This window comes from Manacus vitellinus, unplaced genomic scaffold (genome assembly GCF_001715985.3).
Source record: "Manacus vitellinus isolate BGI_N305 unplaced genomic scaffold, ASM171598v3 scaffold_14_pilon, whole genome shotgun sequence".
In the NCBI taxonomy this organism is placed as follows: Eukaryota; Metazoa; Chordata; class Aves; order Passeriformes; family Pipridae; genus Manacus; species Manacus vitellinus.
The window spans coordinates 14,894,411-14,914,968 of NW_021939063.1; the positions used below are offsets into that span (position 1 = coordinate 14,894,411).

Below are 20,558 nucleotides of genomic sequence, written 5' to 3' on the forward strand. Positions count from 1 at the left end.
GTGGCTGTGAGGGAGTGTGCAGGATTTGCGATTTGCATTCTTCTGGACCATGAGCTTCTTGCTCAGCTGCACATTCTGCACTTGACCAACACATAACTGGATTAAAGGCTGTATTTTGAAAGTAGAATAGAAGAGAATATTCTAGTAAAATATTCCAAGTTCATCAGCCCCATCACTGGCGACCTCTGTGGCAAGCGTGGAAACAAGACATCAGAGACCTGGTGGTCTGTGATAAAACTCTTACCTCTGGATAGACACCAATTGATTTTTCTATGTTGTCCCGTACACTGGCCTTCATAGATTTTTCCACTTCCAGCAGCCAGTCTTCCACATTTTCAGAGGGATGGATGGGAGTAAACAGCTTCACCTCTTCTCCATCAGCAGAGTACATGTGCGTGATCTGTAGGTCCTCCTGGAACTTCAGCTAATGGAAGAAGCACGACATGAGATGTGAGCGGAGGATTTCCGTTCTATCCCTGCCTTCCTGCCCCTGGGGGACAGCCAGCCTGTACCAGTGTTTGCTCATTATAAACCTGGTGCCAAACTTGGTTGTCAGTGGGGATAAAAAAAGCGTGCGACAGACGCGCAAAATGACCTCTCCAAATAATGGAAGATGATTGTATGAAAACAAGAGATTCACATCACTGGTTTAACTTGAGTGAAGCAAATCAAATTATAGGTAGGATGAACATTTCTCATTGCCTGTCTAGGATTCAAACCCTTGACTCCTGTTCAATTCTGTAGATTCAAATCATTTCCCTTGAGGTCACAGTGCCTGGTTTTAAGACTAAAACTTTAACAGCTTCTCCAGTGCCCCAGCATATCACTGAAAGTCCCCTTATTTATTCCAATGGCTTTGCACCAGGTTTCCAGTTCAATTTCCTTTCTATTTTTCCAAACTAATGACTAGGAGATTGGTTTTACCGTCTGAGTATTGTGGTGGTGTGAGCTGTGACTAGCTATGGAGTCTGAAGTCTATTAGGAATAACAAAGAGGAAAAATAGCCAGGTTAACTCCAGCTCCTAAGTAGGGGTGAAGGCAGAAACTAAATTCAGTTCAGGCTTGTTCACTCCTTGTCCCTTCTGAGGCTGCCAGCAAGAGTGGGATTCCATCCTAACAAGGTGCCTGCGAGTAGACAGCTAAGTCAGAGCTATTTCTCTTGGCCTCCATGGTGGGATGGACAGACATCTCCAAAGGGAGTGCCCTCTCTTCCTGAGATGGATATCTAAGTGGATTTCTCCAAGTTGCCCTTGGCAGATGCCCATTCCAGGACAGGCAGCACCTGGCAATGCCTATGTACAGTTACAGGTTCCCAGGAGACACATCTCCAAACAGCAGAATGTGAACACTGCTCCAGACCTCAGAACACCTCCAAGTTCCCGTGACACCAGCATTCCAAAGGTGGGCTAAGCCACTGGCATGCTTGGTTTGCCTACCTGTGCAATGTTCTCGAAGCATTTGTGGAGGTGAGGTTGTACAGCAGTGGGGTCTTTTGTCTGAGACAGTATTTCCAGCAGCTCATCATCCGAAAGGAAGTAGAACCTACAAACACAGAGACAGGCATGGCGAGAGGCTCTCCTTACTGCAGTATCAGGGGCTAAGTCCTGGCAAGCTGGGGAACAAGCCTTTTGCTAAAGACACTGTTTCTGACTACTCGCTGGTCTCCTTGTATTTGTTTAGGAGATGAGCAGCCACAGTCCAGACATCTCCCCTCCTGTAGAGACAGACTTCTCCCTCTGCATAAGCCAGTTATTCCCAAGCAAAGAGGGTTTAAACAAGTATCAAAGAGGGTTTAAACAAGTATCAAAGAGTAGAAGTATTCCTTCAGGAATAAGAGACAAAGTTACCCAGAGGTGTTCATTTTACTCCCCCTTTTCTACACAAATCATGAGGCACAGATATGCAGCGGTGCTACCAGACTGCCCTTAGCTCACCACATTTGTGTGTGCCTGTTTTCTCCCCATCAGATGGCAGCATTGAAAGGCACAGCCCTGCTTATGTTTTGCAGCCTCATGAATATATCCTAAGCTTAGATGGTTTTGCTTTTTCTTGGCAGAGTGGAGTGAGCCTCTCCTTTCATATTTTCTGAACCAGGGAGTGCAATCCAGCCCACTGAAATTTGGGGTTACCTGGGAAAAGCAGCTCTCTTCGTCTCCAGATATTCACTCAGCCCTTTCTGCACAAGTTCGAGTAGTTTGTTAGCATTTTGCAGCTTCTCTAGTAGCACTGGATCAGGGCACAAAGAAATCACCTATAACAGAATGGAGAACAGAGGAAGCATCAGTATTCTAAGCATGTGGGAGATAAGGCAGTGGAGATAATTGGGTTGCCCACTGATGTTACTGATAGGATTTAAATGACTCATGCACAGGAACACTTTCACAGGGGTCTGGAGAGGTGTAAGCTTTGTGGGTAAGGAGGGGAAACAGCTCTTGTGGATGTGACAAGCACATTTCTGGGTTCCCCTAAATACCAACACTTGTAATACGGAATACAAGTGGTGATGGAGTCCTGGGAAGTGGAGACTGGAGAACAGAAGAGAGCAGAGCACTGCTACCAGGACACAAAAACAATGGCTCTAAAAAACTCACAGAGTCAGTCTTGGGGAGGAATTGAGGGAGTTACCTTATGGCTTACAACCATAGCAGGGCTGGTTACGGGAGTCATAGGAGGCAGGGGGGCTGTGTGTTGAGGAGGAGGAATCTGATGGGGTGCAGAGTTTGGTGCAAGGCATTACAGAGAATGACTCTGTCCATTCTTACACCAGAACAGAAGGTCAAGTTCAAAGAGAAGAAACCCAGCACAGTGCCCCGGGCAAGGCTGCACAGTTAATACAGCACCGCTCATGTCCACACCACTACAAAAACAACGACTCAAAGACACAGTCCTTCTGAGAGCACAGCTCCAAGGAGTTTGGGAGACCTGCACTGGCCTTCATCAAGGCACATACCTCAGGGTTTTCATTAGCATTCTTCATGATCTTCCTCCAATCCTTATCCACAGTCTGGTAGCGCTTGCTTTCCACTGGGAGCTGTCTTTTGATGTCCTCTGAGCTAAAGATTGGCTCCAAGTAGAGCCAAGAGCGCTGACAGTTCAGCCATTCCTCTAGAACATCCTAGTGGGAAGCAAGAAGAGCACATCAGAACCCCATGCTATAAACCTGTTCAACAAAACCATTCAAACTGTGTACCAGAATGAGTTTAAAAAAACAAGCAAGAAAAAAAAAGAAAAAAGAGGTGATGCTGCATTAGACCTTCCACAATTCTAAAATCTACCTGCAGGGTCAGGAGTTGGAATTTCCCTACCAAATAATTAACAACTTCCTAGCAATCCCCACTGATAACAGTTCTCAGCAGGCATTAGAATTAATACCCACTAGTTTATTGGGGATAGTTTAGAAATATGTGTAAGCCAATACTAAAGTTCAAAGGGACTCTGCGGTGCCAGGTCAAATTTCTGTGACTGGTATTTCTGGTTTTTTTACAGAAGCTGGTACAATGTGAGCACAGAGTAAAATGGGAATTTTATTCTGTGGAAAGAGTTTTTTTCAGGGGAAAAAGAATGACAAATAAAAGATGCCAGACTGCAATTCTGTCATATCCTCTCTCCTGCCTGAGGTACCTCAGCCCCAGCCTTGCCTACAGAATAATCCATCACAAGATCTTCAAACAACTCTCTGAATTAAGAGAATGAATGAAAAGCTAAATATTTAAGTTAAACACCAGGCAGGAAACCCTGTTTGTCAGGCATTCAAAGGAGCAAGAGAATTAGGTTTGAAGAACATCCTCCTCATCCATTTGCAGGAGACTGGACAGCCTGGGGAACTTGCCCAACATTGCAAAGCAACTGAAAAGTGTTTGACTCCTTTTCAGACTGCCTTAGACACATGGTGCTATCTACAGTCCACCTGACCTAGCAAGAGCTGGAGTTTTCCAGGACTACAGACAACAATGTTTGCCATACTCCATCAGCTAACCCTGGCAAGCCCCTTCCCAGAGGCAGATTTATGGGCCTTTAGTGACACAATCAAAAGAAGGGGTAGGAAAGGCAGCGTGAAAACCTGTACACCATCACTGCCAAAACCACACATTAAGTAACTGAATTTCCCCATGTCACCTACTGCCATGGGGCTTGGAGCAGCATGTATCCTCATGAGCACTCCAGCAGTGGCCCAGGCACACACAGACGGTAAGCACCAATCGACAGAATAAGGTAGATATGAATAACAGACAGCAATACAGCTGTGCATCAAACACCAACATTTACAGAGTTCTCCAGCCAGACACTTGTACTGGAACTTTTCTCCTGCACCAATGCTATTTTACTGTCAGAGTCCTGCTGGGTGCTGCTGGTTTGAGGAACACACGCTGGCACAGTCTGCCAGATGCTGCTTAAAAGTAGTCATTCATGTGCTTTCCTACACTGAGATATGAATGATAGCATGGATTTCACAGAGTTTGTAAGAATCTGTGAGGTCCATTAGTATAGTATGATTAGAGACACCAGTAAGACTGTTTACAGCAATGGGAGAGATCTGGCCCCACCAAAACATATTGCAATAGGCAGCAAAAGAGCTGCATTATTTTACTAGAGTCAGAGGGCTTTGAAAGGCCCTATTCCTCCCTAAAGACTGATACTCTCTCAATAGCTGTCCTTCCAGCTCCCTAGCAGCAACTGCACAGTGTCCATGTCCCAGCATGGCAGCAGAGCCCAGCTGCCTGCCTTCACCACATGTGTGTGGGTAAGAAACCAATACCTGTGTCATCTTCAGCTTATTTTCCCATTCATTCATCCTTTCCTCAAAAGGCTTCTTGAAGGGTGAGAAGGACATGCTCTGAACCAGGACAATATGATCATCCAGGAGCTGAGAAATGTCATCGGTGCTTTTCAGAATATAGGTTTTTGTTTCTTTGTAAAGCATCACACCAAACACAACTGATTTCCATTCACTCTCTATCTTGTTGAGTGACTGAAACAGAGGGACAAAATTTAATTTTTAGATACAATCTGCAATGGTTATCCCAGCTTCCACAACTCTCTTAATGCCCTTCTCTAGGAAATGACAGATTTTCACTCCTGGATTCCACTAGAAACTGCAGCTGTGTATTTAATGCATGATACACTCAGCAACAGCACATTTCCTCTGCTTTTCCCAGAGATTCAACACCTCAACACCTGTGCTGAAAGGAACATCTTGAGGGAAAAAAATGGCAATTTCACCTTCAGGCCCATTTATGCTATGAGCTGCACAGAGGCTGCCAGCAAAGGGCCTGTTAAAGACTACAGTTAATGATGGCTTTGTCAAAGGGGGAAATATCCATGAGGAACTCACCTGAGATTTCAAGGAACAAGAGCTGCCACAAGGTCATGACTTTTAATCAAGACCATCTTAGATCATATATGAACTGGTGAACTGATAGACTTCCAGACTATTTAACTTGTGAATCTCCAAAGCCAGCAAGTTTTTCCTGCACTGGTTTACTGTTTTAAAGGATTAGCCATCTCTGTTTCCAGTCCTAGCTAATCCCCTTGACATAACATTTGAATGGCAGAATGCAGACAGTCAATTTATTTTAACATAACCAGTCACTAATCCCAAAGTGAGGAGTGAGACCTGAGCAGTGGATCAGCATAACCATCAGGCAGTGCTGCTATGCTACAACTGAAATTCTACACAAGGTGGAATATGTTCGTCCAGTGTGTGAACTCAGTTGTGTGGCCATTGCTTCCCTCTGTAAGGGCAGCAGCCTTTTCACTTGTGCTGCAGAATGTGTCTCTGGGACAACAGGAACACCACCCAAGACAACAACTGCCTGCCCAGCTGAAGCATATTTGAGAAGCAACCAAAGATACAGCAAGTCCTCTCTGCTCACATTTTCGATGGCGTATTCCTTGCTGGCTGTCTCAGCCACTTTGAGAATGCTCTCAATGTGGTCCGGCAGGTTCAGCTCCAAGCAGCGACCAAGAGTCAGAGTGGGTTCCAGCTTGACATCGGGGCTAATTTTGTTCGACAGCATCTCCCAGTGCCGCTCTCTCATACCAGGATTGCGCAGCCCCTGAATTAAGGGGACGTATTGTTTGAATTCTTCAATCTTGTCTCGAAAGCTCATTGCGACACCCTGGCAGTCTTGCAGGGGGGGAAAGAGAACAACATCAGCAAAGTCTTGCAGGGGGAAAAAGAGAACAACATCAGCAAAAACACTGGGTGAGGAAGTTGCCTTAAGGAATTTCTAGAAGTTGTCTAAAGCCTGATGTGCGTGTAGTCACATGGTATGGGGTAGATAAGCAGCAGGAGAGAGCACTGGAAAATGCAGGTCGAAGTAATGAGGATATGAAGGATCTCTCTATATGGCCACTAAGGCAGGATTCAAGTCCACTCCCAGAAGCAGATCTGCCTGTCCGCCAAAAGCCATGCTAAGCAGAAGTGTGACTTAGGCTTGAGCTCACCAGAGGACAAGAAGTAAACAAATTAACCCCTTGATATGGGCTCAATCATGATGAAGCCTCATCTGCCAGAAGGTATTTTAGAAGCTTTGGTCATCATTCCAAGACATTTACTTCTTAACAAGGCTACATTGTAAGTTATCTCACACCCCAGCTCAGTCCATCCTCCATAGAAGATGGACACTATATCTAGGAGCTAGAGACAGGCTGGAATCCCAGCCAGCTCTGGAAATGGGAAGCATGCAGGAGAGACCCTGCCAGTCTATAGCCATGCTAGGGACAAATGTACTTCTGCCTCATAGGAAGGACAAAGTGAAGGAATAGGCTTTTATCTTTGGGGGCATCCTGGAAACCCCTGTCTCCTCAGTGTTCATATCCTGCCCTTTTTCCAGCTCATGCTACTGTGAGTAAAGCAATGGGTAGGCAAAGCACACGGGGCTTGCTTCCCTTTCAAAATGTGGCTACAGCATGTGCCTCCTTTGACTGAACCCTGAGTGGCTGCACTGCACACTCACAGCAAGGATGTGACTGCCACACACTCTCTGATGGGTGTATCCAAAGACAAGGCAGATTCAAGGACAAAACATATATATTTCCAGGTGCCAGGGGATATTGCAATGAATACGAGCAGGTATTCTTAGTATTTCTGTTTATCATAATGATTCATAGTTACTCATGCATCCACTCATCACCTCCTCCATTGGGGCTGATTCATGGCATTGTTTAAGAGCAAGTTCAAGTTAAAAAGGATGAATCAAAAATCACCCACAGCAAAGTATATTTCAATCTAAGCCATCTGGCAAGAGATTTTTAGAATCAGCTCTAAAGAATGACCAACACATCTCTGAGAATCAGGGAATGGGAAGTTAAGCTACAACTGAAGTCTCAATTCCAGCTTTATTAGGAGAAATAGTTAAAAGACCATCATGTGAATTGCAAGGGCTGGGTGCAATCATCTAAACCTCATACACATTCAGGCAAGAAGGAAAATTTTTATTATATTCCACAGATCATTTCCAGATTCTGCAATTTTGTTTTATTCATAACAAAATCAAGACCTCTTCTGGCTTTCCATTAAATTCATTGGCCAATAGAGAAATTAGGATTGGCCAAGAAAACAGCACCTGGAAGACCCAGATTCAAGTTCCCTCGCTGCCTGACTTGCGTAAGGGCTTAAACCCACATGTCTAGCCAGTGGGCTATATAGTAATTCTCTGTGACTAGCCAGGATTATTTCTCTTTATATATATGAGTAAATACTAACTGCAACATCAGAGGGTGGCTTTTATTTCAGTATCGTCTTGGGAATTAGGTATAAAAGGGATTTGCAGCCTGGTAGTTTCCACACCAAATTGGTACTTCAAGCAGCTAACTAGCATCTAGATGTGAATCATCACTATTTCAGGAAAAAAAAGTGGAAAATAACTTTGCTAGCATCATTTTCTCAGCTGTCTCTAATACACACATGTGACATCTTGACAATCCCTGTTCAGAGCACTCCATGACATGCCTCACCTCAAAATGCCATTATGCACCAACTTCCTTTCCCCAGACTGTGTACCTACCTGGTGAATCCTTGAACTGCTTCACGCATCTCTGCATTGTCTTAAGAGAGTCATTGACATTCTTTTCTAGCTCCTCAGCCTCAATTTTAACAAGAGAATCATTCATCCAGCTCTCGTTCCAATTCATCCAGTCTGACACTGTAGTCCAGAGATCATAGTATGGCTGGAATTCCTTAGTCATCTTGGACACCACACCATACTTTGGAAAGAGAGAAAGAAAAGGCATAAGCAACAAGTATATTCACCTCTAGATGACAGATTTTGTGTCAAAAGGCCAAAAAAAGCCCAACTCTTTTTTGAATCTGAAGCCAGCACTGTACTTCAAGAGGATATATCAGACTACCTTCTCCTGGGACAACAATATATATTCCAAGGGAGAGCAACCAGCAGAGCTGGGCTTGACAAATTCAGGACAAAATGCATCCAGTGGAGCTGTGCCTGCACAATGTATGTGGCATGGAAAACACTCCCTCCACTTGCCTCTACAAATATTCTCCTGCAGAATGAAGATATTTTGATGGGCAGGCCATACACAGTCAGTGAAAGCACACACTGCACAACCATATCAAAACTTGTCTCCTTACAGTGAAGGAGAAGTAACCACAGGCTGAGGGGTAGGAAAAGATCACGTGAACTCCACTTTTGGTCTGCAGCCAGACTAGGCTGGATGTGGATGACAATGACTCATTGGCAGCTGAGCAGCTACAAGCAAAATTGAGTGTTTGCAACTATATAAACTGTTGCCTTAAGAGAACACCACGCTCCGAGCCCAGCCAGCTGCCAGCACCCACCGTGCAACCACTCGCATTCACACCCATAGACCTGAAGCAACAGCCTTACAGAAATGGATGCATCTTAACTGCTGCTTCAAGACCTTCCCCAACCAATTCCTCCTCATCACCATCCCTCAGATCTCAGTGTGGGCACCCAAGTCTCTCACAGAAGTGATAATATCAGGCCCTGAGCAGCCTTCCACATTCTCCTGGGATCAGCACTTCTGCAGCACAGCATGGTCATTCTACAGGACTGAGAAGCAGCTCACCAGATAAACCAAACCAGCATGAAGGATTCCTTCCTGAGGAACTACGTCTCATTATTTGCTCTACCTACCACCTAAAATGCCAACAAAGACTGGAGTCCTGCAGGTACAGGACCTGACACTTACATCGGTAACTTTGATGCCAAAGAGTCTTTCCCTGTTGTTGTACAGAACTGCCAAATCCTGAAGCTCCTTCAGCTGCTTCCGGACATCCCTTGCATATTCAGCAAACTCATGAGCTTGGTTAACATCTGACTGGATGGAAAATCCACCTACAGTCAGCTGGAAGAGAAAAGGCAGGCATAAGATGGGGCTCTGAAGCTGAGTGCTGCCTCTAGAGATCTCAGCTTCCTGGTGTCTCTTTGTTTCATTTAAAGGCAAGATTTTTATGCTCAAAATTTCACCTCCACCAAACCAATTCCAATTCTGTTTAGACCATGATGAAAGTGGTCTAAACACCACTGGTCAGGTGGCTGAAAGTGTAAATGTGGTGACCAGCTGCTTTTCATCTTTGTGACAACAGATGATCCCCAAGGAATAGGAGCAATAAGTCTGTGCCAAATTTCTTGATATTGAATTTATACTGTTATTAGGTATCTGTCATCAGAATCAGTAAAGTGCAAATGATAGCTCTACTGGTCACTCAGTTTTTATTCAAGAATTGTTTAACAACATATGTCTAGAACTTCCCTAATAATTTTTGTTTTGTTTTGGTGGGTTGGATTTGTTTGTTTGGTTTAGCTTTTGCTTCAGTGTTTTGTTTGGGTTTGGTTTCTTCTTTCTTTGGATTTTGTTTGTTTGTTGGTTTGGGTTTTTTTTTCAATCCAGTGTTGGGGTATTATCATTTTGGGAATCTATTTCCAAGATATTCTAGCTCAGTGATTACAATCTTTCTAAGATGGCTTTTTTTTCCTGTATTTAACGCTTCCTGGTGAAAAAATAAAATTCAGACCGTTTAAGAGACACCAGAGGTATCTCAGCTCCAAAACTCTGCAATTATTTCAGTTTTTTTTCCCACAAGATGAGTTCCATGGCTGAATGCTGGATTTCCCCCCTTGATGGCAGCGTATTGTAGGAGATGCTCTGCAGGGAACTGAGTACACAAATGGGAAAAAGGAGGTGCATGTGTTGCCCGAGCACCAAGAACTGGAACGTTGTATCTCGATGAGTACCTTCCCACTGAAAAATGAGTATTTCTGCATATTATTGTCTTTCACAGAAAAATGAAACTCTTAATCAAAAGCCAACAAAAAAACCCAAACAAACAGGGAGGGTGTGATAATTTTTGATCCAACAGTACATTGACCTAAAAACTCACCTGAAAGTTTCCCACTTGCCTGACCACAAGAGCTTCAAGGCCCTCTTTTAGGGACAGTTCATGTCAGGGGCTTAATACCTGCATTTCATCCAGTTTGCCTTGAAATGAATTCTGATCCTGGATCTGCGCTTTGCGAAATTTCTCTTCATCCTCCACATGCTGGAGCCGAATGGCCTCTGTTTCCATAGACATTTTCACTGGCCAGTAACTTGCAGCCCACCTGCACTCACGTGATATAAGAAAAGAAGCAGAAAAAGGAAAAAAAAAGAAAAAAAGAGGAGAAAGGGAAAGAGAAGCTTTTTGAGCATATGTTTGAAATGCTGAAAATAACAGAATGAGAAAGCCAAATCCCACCAAACAAGGAAGCTTTACGACAACAGAAACACATGTGTTTTCAACAAAACATTTTTTTCCAGCTTGTCTTGTTGATATGCAGTCCTTGTGACTAGGCTATTCAGCTGGAGAGGGCTGGGGAGAAGTGGAGGGCCCTTTTAAAAGGAACAAATCCACTACATTGCTGAAAAGCTAGGAGACAGCAAAATAACAGTTGGCATCCAGAGGGAATGTCTGTCTTTGAATGTTTTCACAAGGAACTGAAGAAAATGGGGTCAGAGTCTTGGCTTATGGCTTTTCAGGGCTACTGAAAAAGCCAGTCTCCTGTTAAGCAGGGCAGTGAGGGGCCAGGGTAACCCAGATACAAGGAAGCCCTGGATAGCAAGGCTTTTGCAGAGTTCCCTGAGGAGAGTGTTGTAGATCCAGGAAAGGCTGCATAAAGTGGCTGCTTAGCCATGGCAGGTTTTGCTCAGCCTCAGCATACCCATTACTGACTCCATTTGGATTCCTCAGCCTGTGTGCAATGCCAGGTGCAAGTTTTGCAGCACTACACTCAGGGTCACACCCCTCCCAGAACCTGGGGATCAGCCATCTCCTAGGTCTCCTCTTTGTTTTATTACTCAGATTGGGTCTTGACTGTGCCTCAGTAGCAGAGTCAGCTCACAAACACAGCCACGAGGCTTCTAAAGTCTGCTCAGCCCTGGAAGTACTTCTCATATGACATGTACTTGGTCCAGTGTGTCTACAACCTGAGTGAGTCTCTGCAGAGTGCTCCTGAAACTAGAAACATGGGGTGCAAAGGCCAAAAACCCCACAGAAGCTGCAGGAAAAGCAGCTCAGCCCTAGGACAGCTTGGCACAGGTTCTAAAAACATCTTACAGAGAAGAAGTGCAGTAATAATAAGGGTACAAGTTCCTTCCTACTCTTAAGAAAACTATGGGAGTGTTCCTGTCTTGGAAGTGTTCATTTAGTTTCAGACACAGACTGAAATGTGCACTTTGAGACCTTGCAAATGTCTCAAAAAAACCCTCTAAAAGAACCCCACCAAGAGAAAGGGGCTTTACTATGCTAAACAGGTTAATAGGTACCGGTTTGCCTTGCCCCAGGCCAGAAGGCAGCATGAACTCACACCTCTTGTCTACGAACTTCATTTCAAGAATTCAGTGCTCATATAGCCTGAGAGACACTTAAAAGTTCTGCAGGAGCCCTTGATAGACACATGGCCCCTGAAGCACTGAGAATGGTAATTGCTGCAGAGTCCCACTTCGACAGTGGGAGAAATGCCTTGTGCTCACTTGTCACTGAAATCTTCTTCAGTGAGATTGTAAAGGAATTCCTCCATGACCTTGTAATCTTCCATGACTTCATGAATCAGTTGCTGCACAGGGTGAGAGAAAGAGACAAAAAGTATACACCTTTAGACCATGCTGATTCCAACTCTCTAGTGTGCACCTCATTTTCATGAGGTGCCTTTGAAGAGCATTAGTCACACAAGCTTAATGTGATGTGGGCTGCTTCTGTGCTATGTGAACAGTGGGAATGGATTTAAACCCCTTGTTCTGCGAACGATCACACCATCATCACCCTCTGTTCTATGTGAATGAAAAGACGTGTGACTTAGTGGATAAAGTGCTGGACAGAAATTGAGCGTTTTGGGTTATCCTCCAGGTTCTCTCCTTGGCATAGACAAGTCAGCTTACAGCTTGATGCCTTTGTTCCCCATTTGTTCAGCTGGGAAAAGACCCATGCTTCAAATAACTTTGAAATAACTCAGTACTAGAATGTCCTATTAGAAGAAATACATTAACAGCAATATAAACATTGGGTAACAGAAAGATTTTCTTGAAAATAGCATTCATTTTTAAATGACAGCTATTCAGTACACAAATGCAGAATGGATCATGAAGGCAGCAAAATGCACACATAGGTATTTTAGGTAAGATTTTTAACTGCTATTTTGTTTTGCAAAGATATTTAAATTCATGATATGTGTATTTAAAAATACAAGTCTTAGGAATTATAAAAATACAAAGCCAGGAATCTCGTGCCATTACACGCAAAGACATTCAAGTAAAAAAACTGAAGTTCTGCTTTTGAGACACCACACATTGCAATGACAAACTTCCTCCTCGCTTCCCTTGGTATCCAAGTCCAAATGAGAGCGTGTCCTACCTCCTGCACAGCCAGCTGCTCAGGGATTCCCTTCATCCAGTCACGCAGCTCCGTCAGCTCCTCGATAGTCTTTGGTTTCTCATGAATTTTCCTGCTGACGGTCTCATATGCATCACAGATCTGCAGGAGGACACAGTGGAGAAAAGACCACCAAAAAGTCACTAATGGCTAATAAACAAACTGGAAAACCTGCCATAACCCACCCACTTCCCATATTGCAGGTGGTCTAAGTGATGAGTACATAGCCCTACTCTGTCTTTTTCACAGTCTTTCTCCATCCATCTCATTTGAGCTCAAATGGAATGAAACTGCCAAAAAAAGAGGAAGAGGAACTGCAGGTGTATAGTGGAAATGATGACAATAACAGATTTAGACAACTGGCTGGCAGATGCAATTGTCTATATTCCAGTTATCCTCAGAGCAAGCAGAAGGACCTTCCAGTTGTCTACTAGACAGACCTTTTCAATCTACCAGCACATTTTATAAGATGGCAAGGTCTTGAAGAATTTCATCTCAAGAGCTACAGGTTTCAGGCACATAATCTACTGAGTATATTTAATACTTGATTTGGTTGAGTATGCATATCTCCCCTCTAGTTTTAATTTTAAATGTTCACTCCAATGTGATCTTTAAAATATCCTCATTAATGTGGCCTTTGGTGCTGTCTTTTGTCCATTTCACAAAAACACAGGGACTTCAAAAGCAGAAGGACAAGACAAGACGCAGACAGATAATCTACTGAACCAAGTAACTTACACTCTGCACCTTCACATGGAGGTTTTTAGCCAGCATGTCCAACACGGAAGTGGCAAGCACTTTGTATTTTCCAGACAGATTTTGCCTAATATATTCTATCCTGACATGGAAGGGACCAATGATAACAGAACTAGGGAGAACGTTGTCCATGTTCTCCTTTTCAGACAAGTACTTGCTTACTATTCTCATCACCTCCTGAGCAGGTGGAAATTGCTCTTCATAGTCTCTGTAAATAAAAACATCAATAAAAAAATAACAATATTTGAGCATCCAGACTGTTTGTAGGATGTCCAGATGTGTCTACACAAAGGATCAAGGCATTAAATTAATCTACTTGAATTTTTACAACTTTCTGCAAGCACAGACTGAGAAGGTGCCAATGTCTTCTGAGGAACATTATTGGGGAGCAAGGGAAGGGACAGACTCAAATCTGTAATGAGTTTTAGAGTACAATAGCTGTGGAATGGAATAAGAACACAAAATATTTTAGCTGTAGAAAGGGAGTAAAAGAAAGAGACAAAAGAGGAAGTAGGGCAAGAAGAGAGGGAGAAACAAAATAAAAGCACTGGTGTAAACAGGGCAAGATCAGGAAGCACCTCAGGGGAGGGTAGGCACTTCAGCATGTTCTGGGAAGAGACAGAAATTTGTCAGATAGGATTTGTAAATTGATTAAGCTGGAACAACAAAAGAAAAAGGGCTTCATTCCCACTGTTTGGAGAAAACGTGACACCCAAATAGAAGTCCTTTAAAGTAACAGAGGCTAAAGGACAGCATAGGTGCAAAGAGTTTTGGCAGTGAAAACAATGGGTTGAAACAAAAGAAAACATTACTGTCTACAGAAAGCTATCAGCCTGAACAGACACTATATGAAGGAGGTCAGGGTCAAGTATGCTAACTGGATTCTCAAGCAGGATGATTCATTTTTAGGGCCATTAATATCTCCAGTTACACTGACAAACATGACAGGAATGTGACTGCTGTCAGAGGTAGGAAGAAATTCTCACTGCCACCACCAATGTCCTCTAAAAGCATGGACCATCACCCATGGCTGAAATCTGCCTCTGATGGATGCCTGATCTCACATATGAGGCACGTGGTCTCAGAACAGGTCCCATGTTCTCACACAACACACAACAACCCATCCACACAACAGCTTCTGCAAAGGCTCGCCATTTGGGGCAGAGGTGCTTTGTCAGAAGCCACTTACTTTAGGAAGTACTGGATATCATTGTTATTTATCTCTAAAAACTTCTCATATCTCTTGCCGTAGGCTTGGAGAGGGATCTGTGTCTTTTGGATGGCAGTCTGCAGAGTCTCACGTAGCTCTTCCACTTCTGGTTCATGCAAACCCACTGATTCCAGCAAGGGTGTGCCTGTGATATCCATGTTCTCCAACACATACTGGAAGAGGAAGGATAGAGGTCTTTCAGAACTAGCAGAGCTAACTGTGCCTCCTCAGCAGAGGGGCATGACAAACACTGGTGGCCCCCTTGGGAACTCCTGCAATCCTGCATTGTGTCAGGAATTGTTTAATCACTTTTATGTTGCCCCTACTCCCCAAAGCAGGAGAATCTAGGGAGACAGTAACAGGCAGAAGAATAAATATGCAGAAGAGACCTGCATTAAACTGACAGCATTGAAAACAGTGGTATTTCCTTTACGAGTCTGCTTTTCTCAGCTGCCATGCACTCAGGGGAACCAGGTTGCTTAGGACATGTGCCCACAGAACCTGCAGTACCAAAGCAGAGATAGCAACTAGACAGAAGAGCTATAAGGTTGGGGAGATTAAAGAAATCCTGTCAGAATTGAACTGCATTAGCACAGTGATGTGCCCAAATTGATTTAACTGCATTCCCAGCTACCTACTTCTGTGCCTCTCTCCCTCACTACAAGCTCAGGGGTGTCTATGCTGAGCTGCAATGCACTGAGACATTCACAGCTGTATCACTGTTGATGCAGAAGAGTTCACCTGCTCCAGCTGTGGGACACTGTGAGTCGCCAGGATTCCCTTGTCGAACAGAGAACTGAGGGACATCTCAAAGGTCTCCACAGAGGGGCTGAAGACAATGCCACTGCTGTCTAGCACAAGGTCAGTTGTAAAGAGTGGATTCCTTTGAGGTCTACAGTGGGAAGAGATAAGAAAGAACAGGAACGCTTTTTGAGACAATGGCATACAACTGTATTGCTCTGGTGCTGCTATTAAAATGCCTTCTGGACAGAAAGGAAAAGCAGAGGAGAGGAGGACTGTCTCATGCAGATGAAGGTATGAAACACTGCATTCTAAATTTAAGACATTGAGAACACTTTTCTATCAAAAGTGAAGGAAGCATCAATCATGACATATCAGATTCCCCAGAAGTCAAAACCTTATCTTGCGAATTGGTGCTGCTTTACAGAAAAATTACTGATGCTCTTCAAACCAGACATTCAGTATCTCCAATACACTCCTAAAGTGCACCTTCTGGAAGTTATATTAGTATCACCCAATTTGTATGTGACCAGCATGACTCAGGATCAGCTGAAGTCAGTGTCAAGACTTCCACTGATTTAAGGGTAAAAGGCCTCATGTGAGTGGCAGGGGTTTGTTGTTGTTTTTTTTCTTCTGGTTTTCCATTTCTAAATGTTCCTTTTTTAATACCATGAAGGACAAAAATCCTCAAATCAATACCCAAAGGAATAAAATTCTATGCACTGTGATAACCTAAATTTGGTATTCTTTAGAGATCCCAAGCCAGATCCTACTTCTGAGGTTTTATCCAAGAATGAAATACCTCCTGGTATTCTTTTTCCTGGCATCCAGAAAAAACCTAGCAGTAATAATTTGCTCCCCCAAGGATGCTGGAGGTGGCTGATCTTTAGAGCAGTACATCAAAGCAGCAGACCTTGGTTCTGATGGGCTGTCCCATATCACTAACAGCAGCTTGAAAGCTGTACCAACAGAGCAGCTCTGTGTCATTCTTCCATACTCAAACAAATGTGTCAGGTGGAGGACTGGGAGAAAGAGCTCAGCCTAAAGCCCTCATACAGAGCAAAGTGCACTTGTGGAACAGTAGATAGAAAGACAACAGCACTAGGCTGTTTTGTTCTTTCCACCCCTTCTTTTTTCTTGCTTTCTTACATGTTGGCAAGGTCATCTCCCCATTCCATGTCCTTTGAGCAATGCAGGACACTCTGGCAAGCATCCAGCAAAAGCTGGGTGAAGCTGCTCAGTGAGTTCTGGACCAGAGACCGCAGAGAGTCCTGAAGCATGAATCTGATGCGTTCCATCAGCTTATACAGTTTGGATCTCTGGTAGGCATCCCAGTCACTCTGCTCCAGGTTGAACCAGTCTTTGTCTGCATCTCTAAGGCTGCTCTTTATTGCAGTCGTTATGTTATCAATCCAAGTATCCTTGAGAAATGTCTCAACCTAGGGCAAAGAAAAAAAAACCAAGATGAGTAACCCTCCAAGGGCTGATGGGAAAGCAGTATGGCAAGGTGAGCTACTAGCTGGGGCTGCTGGGCCTCTCTGGCACGAAAGAAAACTGTTCTCTCAGAGCTGTGGCAGCTAAATAGTAGCTCTCAAACCCATGCACACACACGTGGCATCTGAACCTGGTCATACATCTCCTTCACTGACAAAAGACCCACGAAAAGAAAGCCTGGTATTAAAAAGTGGGAGTGCTCTATTCTTTCTTTTTATACATCGTTCCTTTTTTGTTCTCTTTTCTATTGAACAGTATCCCTGGAGCTGCCTGTGTCAGGGTCCCTTACAAAAAGTTGTGTAGACAGTATGATGAGCAAATAAAGGACAGAATGTTGTCTTCTCTTGACAAGTGAGGAGAAAGAGCAGAAGAAGCCAAGGGCAGTAGCAGCAGTCTGCAGTGTTTTAATTTATTAAAATACCACCAAGTGTCACTTCTGCTCCACAGGCAGCTGCTGTTTGTGTGTAATAAAAGAACCTTAGTCACCAAGTGGATGACAACAGTGCCTGGCTGAAACAGCATGGGACCGGGAAGGACCAGCACATGTTCTCTGCCACTGATTTAGTGTGGAACCCCGTGCAACCTGCTTGTATTGCCACAGCCAGGGTACAATGTGCTGCCCTCAATTAGAGGACACAAAGATCTTCTGGTGAGAGTTACACCACGGAGTTGCAAATTTTTGTCCTACTCTGTCTGCTGGCATTGCAAGCAGAGCAATTTAATTAAGTACATAAAGAACATAGAGTGTAGAAAAGCACTACCCCCATGAATGCTTCAGGAGGAATCAAAGATCTTGTGCCTTGCAGCTGGATGGATGAGGAAATAAAGAAAAAGAAATAAAAAGAAAGGAAACTTTTGAGTGCCAACCAGGACTGTTATCTGCATGGAAACCAGGTGGAGGAGAGAGAGGCTGCAGCCTTATATGGCTACTTGCTCAACACATGACTAAGAGCATGGTCAGCATCGGCTGATCCTAACTAGGGGGCTAGGGCCCTTTCAGCCCATTCTCCCCACATCCCAATCAATTTGACAGGCATATGCAAATTCCCCCCTGCCCCAGCCACAATGTCCCCTTCGACAGTTCATCAGATTTCAGGGAACAGATCTGCAGCTGCTGCATCTGTCTAATACACACTGACAGCACTGGTGGCTGCTCCATGTGTTCACCCCTCACGCTTCCTCTGCTCACCTGAGTGAAGGTCTGGGTCTGGATCTCCTCAAACTCCTCCAAAGAGACAAGTTTGGTTATGGATGAGTTAAAGAGAGACATAGCAACCACCTTGTTGCACTCATCCTGCACCTGTGCCAGGAGAAGGATGACTTCTGGCCTGCTCAGGAGTGAGATAGAGCTGAAACGCGTTTGTCGTTTACCAAAAGGGTAGTCTGGGATCCAGATGAGCCCTAGCACCAAAGAAAAGAATGTCATTGCCTGCAACAGCCATTCCAGCTCCTGTTTTTATAGTAAGTACAGCTCCCTTTGGGACAGCATTTGTGAAAAGGGCTCTGCACTGATGTACAGGTCATTTTCACGTAGCAGCTTCAGCAGAGAGCTGGATGAAAAAGAGCGTCTCTGCTCTGCAGTAGAGATTTTCTGCAGCCTCCCATTAGGGGTTGAGGGGCTGTCTTAGTGCTTGACCTTCCCAAGGCTTTGGCTCATGAAGTTTCCATGAGAAACAACATTGGAATTGAAGAATCTTCCCACTGAGGCTTCAAGGCACAGCTGAGTCACCTCATCTGTAAGCTGCCACTTGTGAACCACCTCAAGGCCTTCCAGCCTTTGAAGTGCACAAAACACAGCACCCCATCTTTTACTGTTGCCTTTTTTCCTCCAGTTTGGGACTATAAAAGACCTGAGTCCTCTTTCACAGCTGAGGTGTGCCCCAGCTGAGCACAGCAGATGCAAGGCAGTCAGCTCCAGCACAGTGCAAAGCAGAAGGCAGTTGATCTAACCACACTGCCAAGCATTTGGTGCCACTAAAGGTACACTTGCAGAGTTACTGCAGCTTAGCTGATGGGTGGTAATGTGTTATACTGAGGTAACATGAATATGCAAATATACCCTAAAAAACAGGAGATACACTCAAAAGTCTCACAATCTCCTGCTGCTGCCCCTTATGAGCCCTAATCATTACCCTGAACCTGAGAGTTCCTACAGCAAACTATGACTGCTGTTAAAGACAGGAAGTCCCATAACCACACTGAATTCAAACTGCTTCACTGTGTCCCCTACCTTTCTCTGGTATTTCCTTCTCCTCTTTGTCTGGCAGGGTGACATAAGAAAACATCTCAGGTTTGGAACTGACAACTCTGTCAAAGCTGATCCTGTTCATGGTGTGTTTATACTCTAATCTCACTTCTTCCTCCAGGTTGCACATGCAGTCTGACATGCTGTTACAAGACACAGAAGCACTGATAATCCACGATGTTTGAGCAAAGTATGTCTGTAGCTTTACTGCAAACTCCACCCATCATTATCTCCCTTCTGAATTTGCTAATCCAGAAGCTCCCCTACTACCAACCAAATCAGGAGAGCTGTGCAGACAATCAAGCAGCCAGCAAAGCTATCAACTGGACTTTTAATGACAGAGGCAAGAGGGGATCAAGGACTAGGACTGCAGCCTTATCAAGTGTCTTTTCACGTCAAAGCAAAATCTCCACTGGGGAGAAGCATTACAGAAGGGAGGAGAATTAACCAAAAACTGAGGAAGCTAGCTGGTAGTTCTGGAAAAGTTGGGCTATCCAAGCTGGCCTCTCATTTGCCTCCTGCTGAACACCTCTTGACATCAGTTTGCTCAGGCAGAACATGTGCATAAGTGCTGAAACCCCGCTCTGTTTGCCTTGGGAAATCATCATCCTTCACCTCAAGCAGGCAGAGTACTTTCTTTATCCCTATATTTCTGCTCACAAACAGAGACTAATTACTCTCCTACTCTCTAGTTCAGGCTGGCAGACCATGCAGCCCTTCACACCTTCCTGTCTCTGAGCAGGGCAATCAGTCACGGCTGACTCCGAGCAACACCACCAATGGCTCATGATTCATCAGCCCAGGGACATTAAAATGCCTTCCTGTTATGAACTGCATCTCAAAGAGATACTTGATTATATCCAGGTGGAGATCTCCTGTTCTGTTTGCTTCCCCCCGTGCATATCTTATTTTGATTTGTTTTAGCAATAGGTTAATAGGTAAAAGAGTCACCAGCAGGCATCAGTCAGGTCTCTGGAGACAACTGGCGGTCTGCAGATCAATACAGCAATGACTGATCTGTTCTTTGAAAGCACAGGGAGACATCAAGGTCAGCCACGCCATTTTTACCAACCTTCCTGCTGTTGAAGGCCACTTAACTGCAGATGTAAGCATGGTTTGGTGGATCTGCACATGAAATCTACTTCATCTGGGGACACTGACAGACCACCCACCCTGTACATGTGTCCCTGGGGCTCTTGTCCTACCTACTTCTGATGACACTC

The 20,558-nt window shown here is 44.3% G+C and overlaps 1 protein-coding gene across 1 annotated transcript in view; it reads right to left on the reverse strand.

The window, feature by feature from the left end:
* Window positions 1-20,558, reverse strand: part of DNAH1 (dynein axonemal heavy chain 1) — a 73,223-nt gene that overhangs the window by 41,086 nt on the left and 11,579 nt on the right. Inside the window, exons 9-25 of the mRNA XM_029958280.1 lie at window positions 19,321-19,478; window positions 18,280-18,491; window positions 16,746-17,035; window positions 15,597-15,747; window positions 14,835-15,028; window positions 13,628-13,853; window positions 12,872-12,991; window positions 11,995-12,077; window positions 10,445-10,586; window positions 9,175-9,330; window positions 8,010-8,208; window positions 5,874-6,127; window positions 4,757-4,969; window positions 2,951-3,115; window positions 2,130-2,251; window positions 1,437-1,542; window positions 245-424 (exon numbers count right to left, since the gene is read on the reverse strand). Coding sequence (XP_029814140.1) covers window positions 245-424; window positions 1,437-1,542; window positions 2,130-2,251; window positions 2,951-3,115; window positions 4,757-4,969; window positions 5,874-6,127; window positions 8,010-8,208; window positions 9,175-9,330; window positions 10,445-10,586; window positions 11,995-12,077; window positions 12,872-12,991; window positions 13,628-13,853; window positions 14,835-15,028; window positions 15,597-15,747; window positions 16,746-17,035; window positions 18,280-18,491; window positions 19,321-19,478 — 2,971 coding nt within the window. The remainder of the gene's footprint in view (window positions 1-244; window positions 425-1,436; window positions 1,543-2,129; window positions 2,252-2,950; window positions 3,116-4,756; window positions 4,970-5,873; window positions 6,128-8,009; window positions 8,209-9,174; window positions 9,331-10,444; window positions 10,587-11,994; window positions 12,078-12,871; window positions 12,992-13,627; window positions 13,854-14,834; window positions 15,029-15,596; window positions 15,748-16,745; window positions 17,036-18,279; window positions 18,492-19,320; window positions 19,479-20,558) is intronic.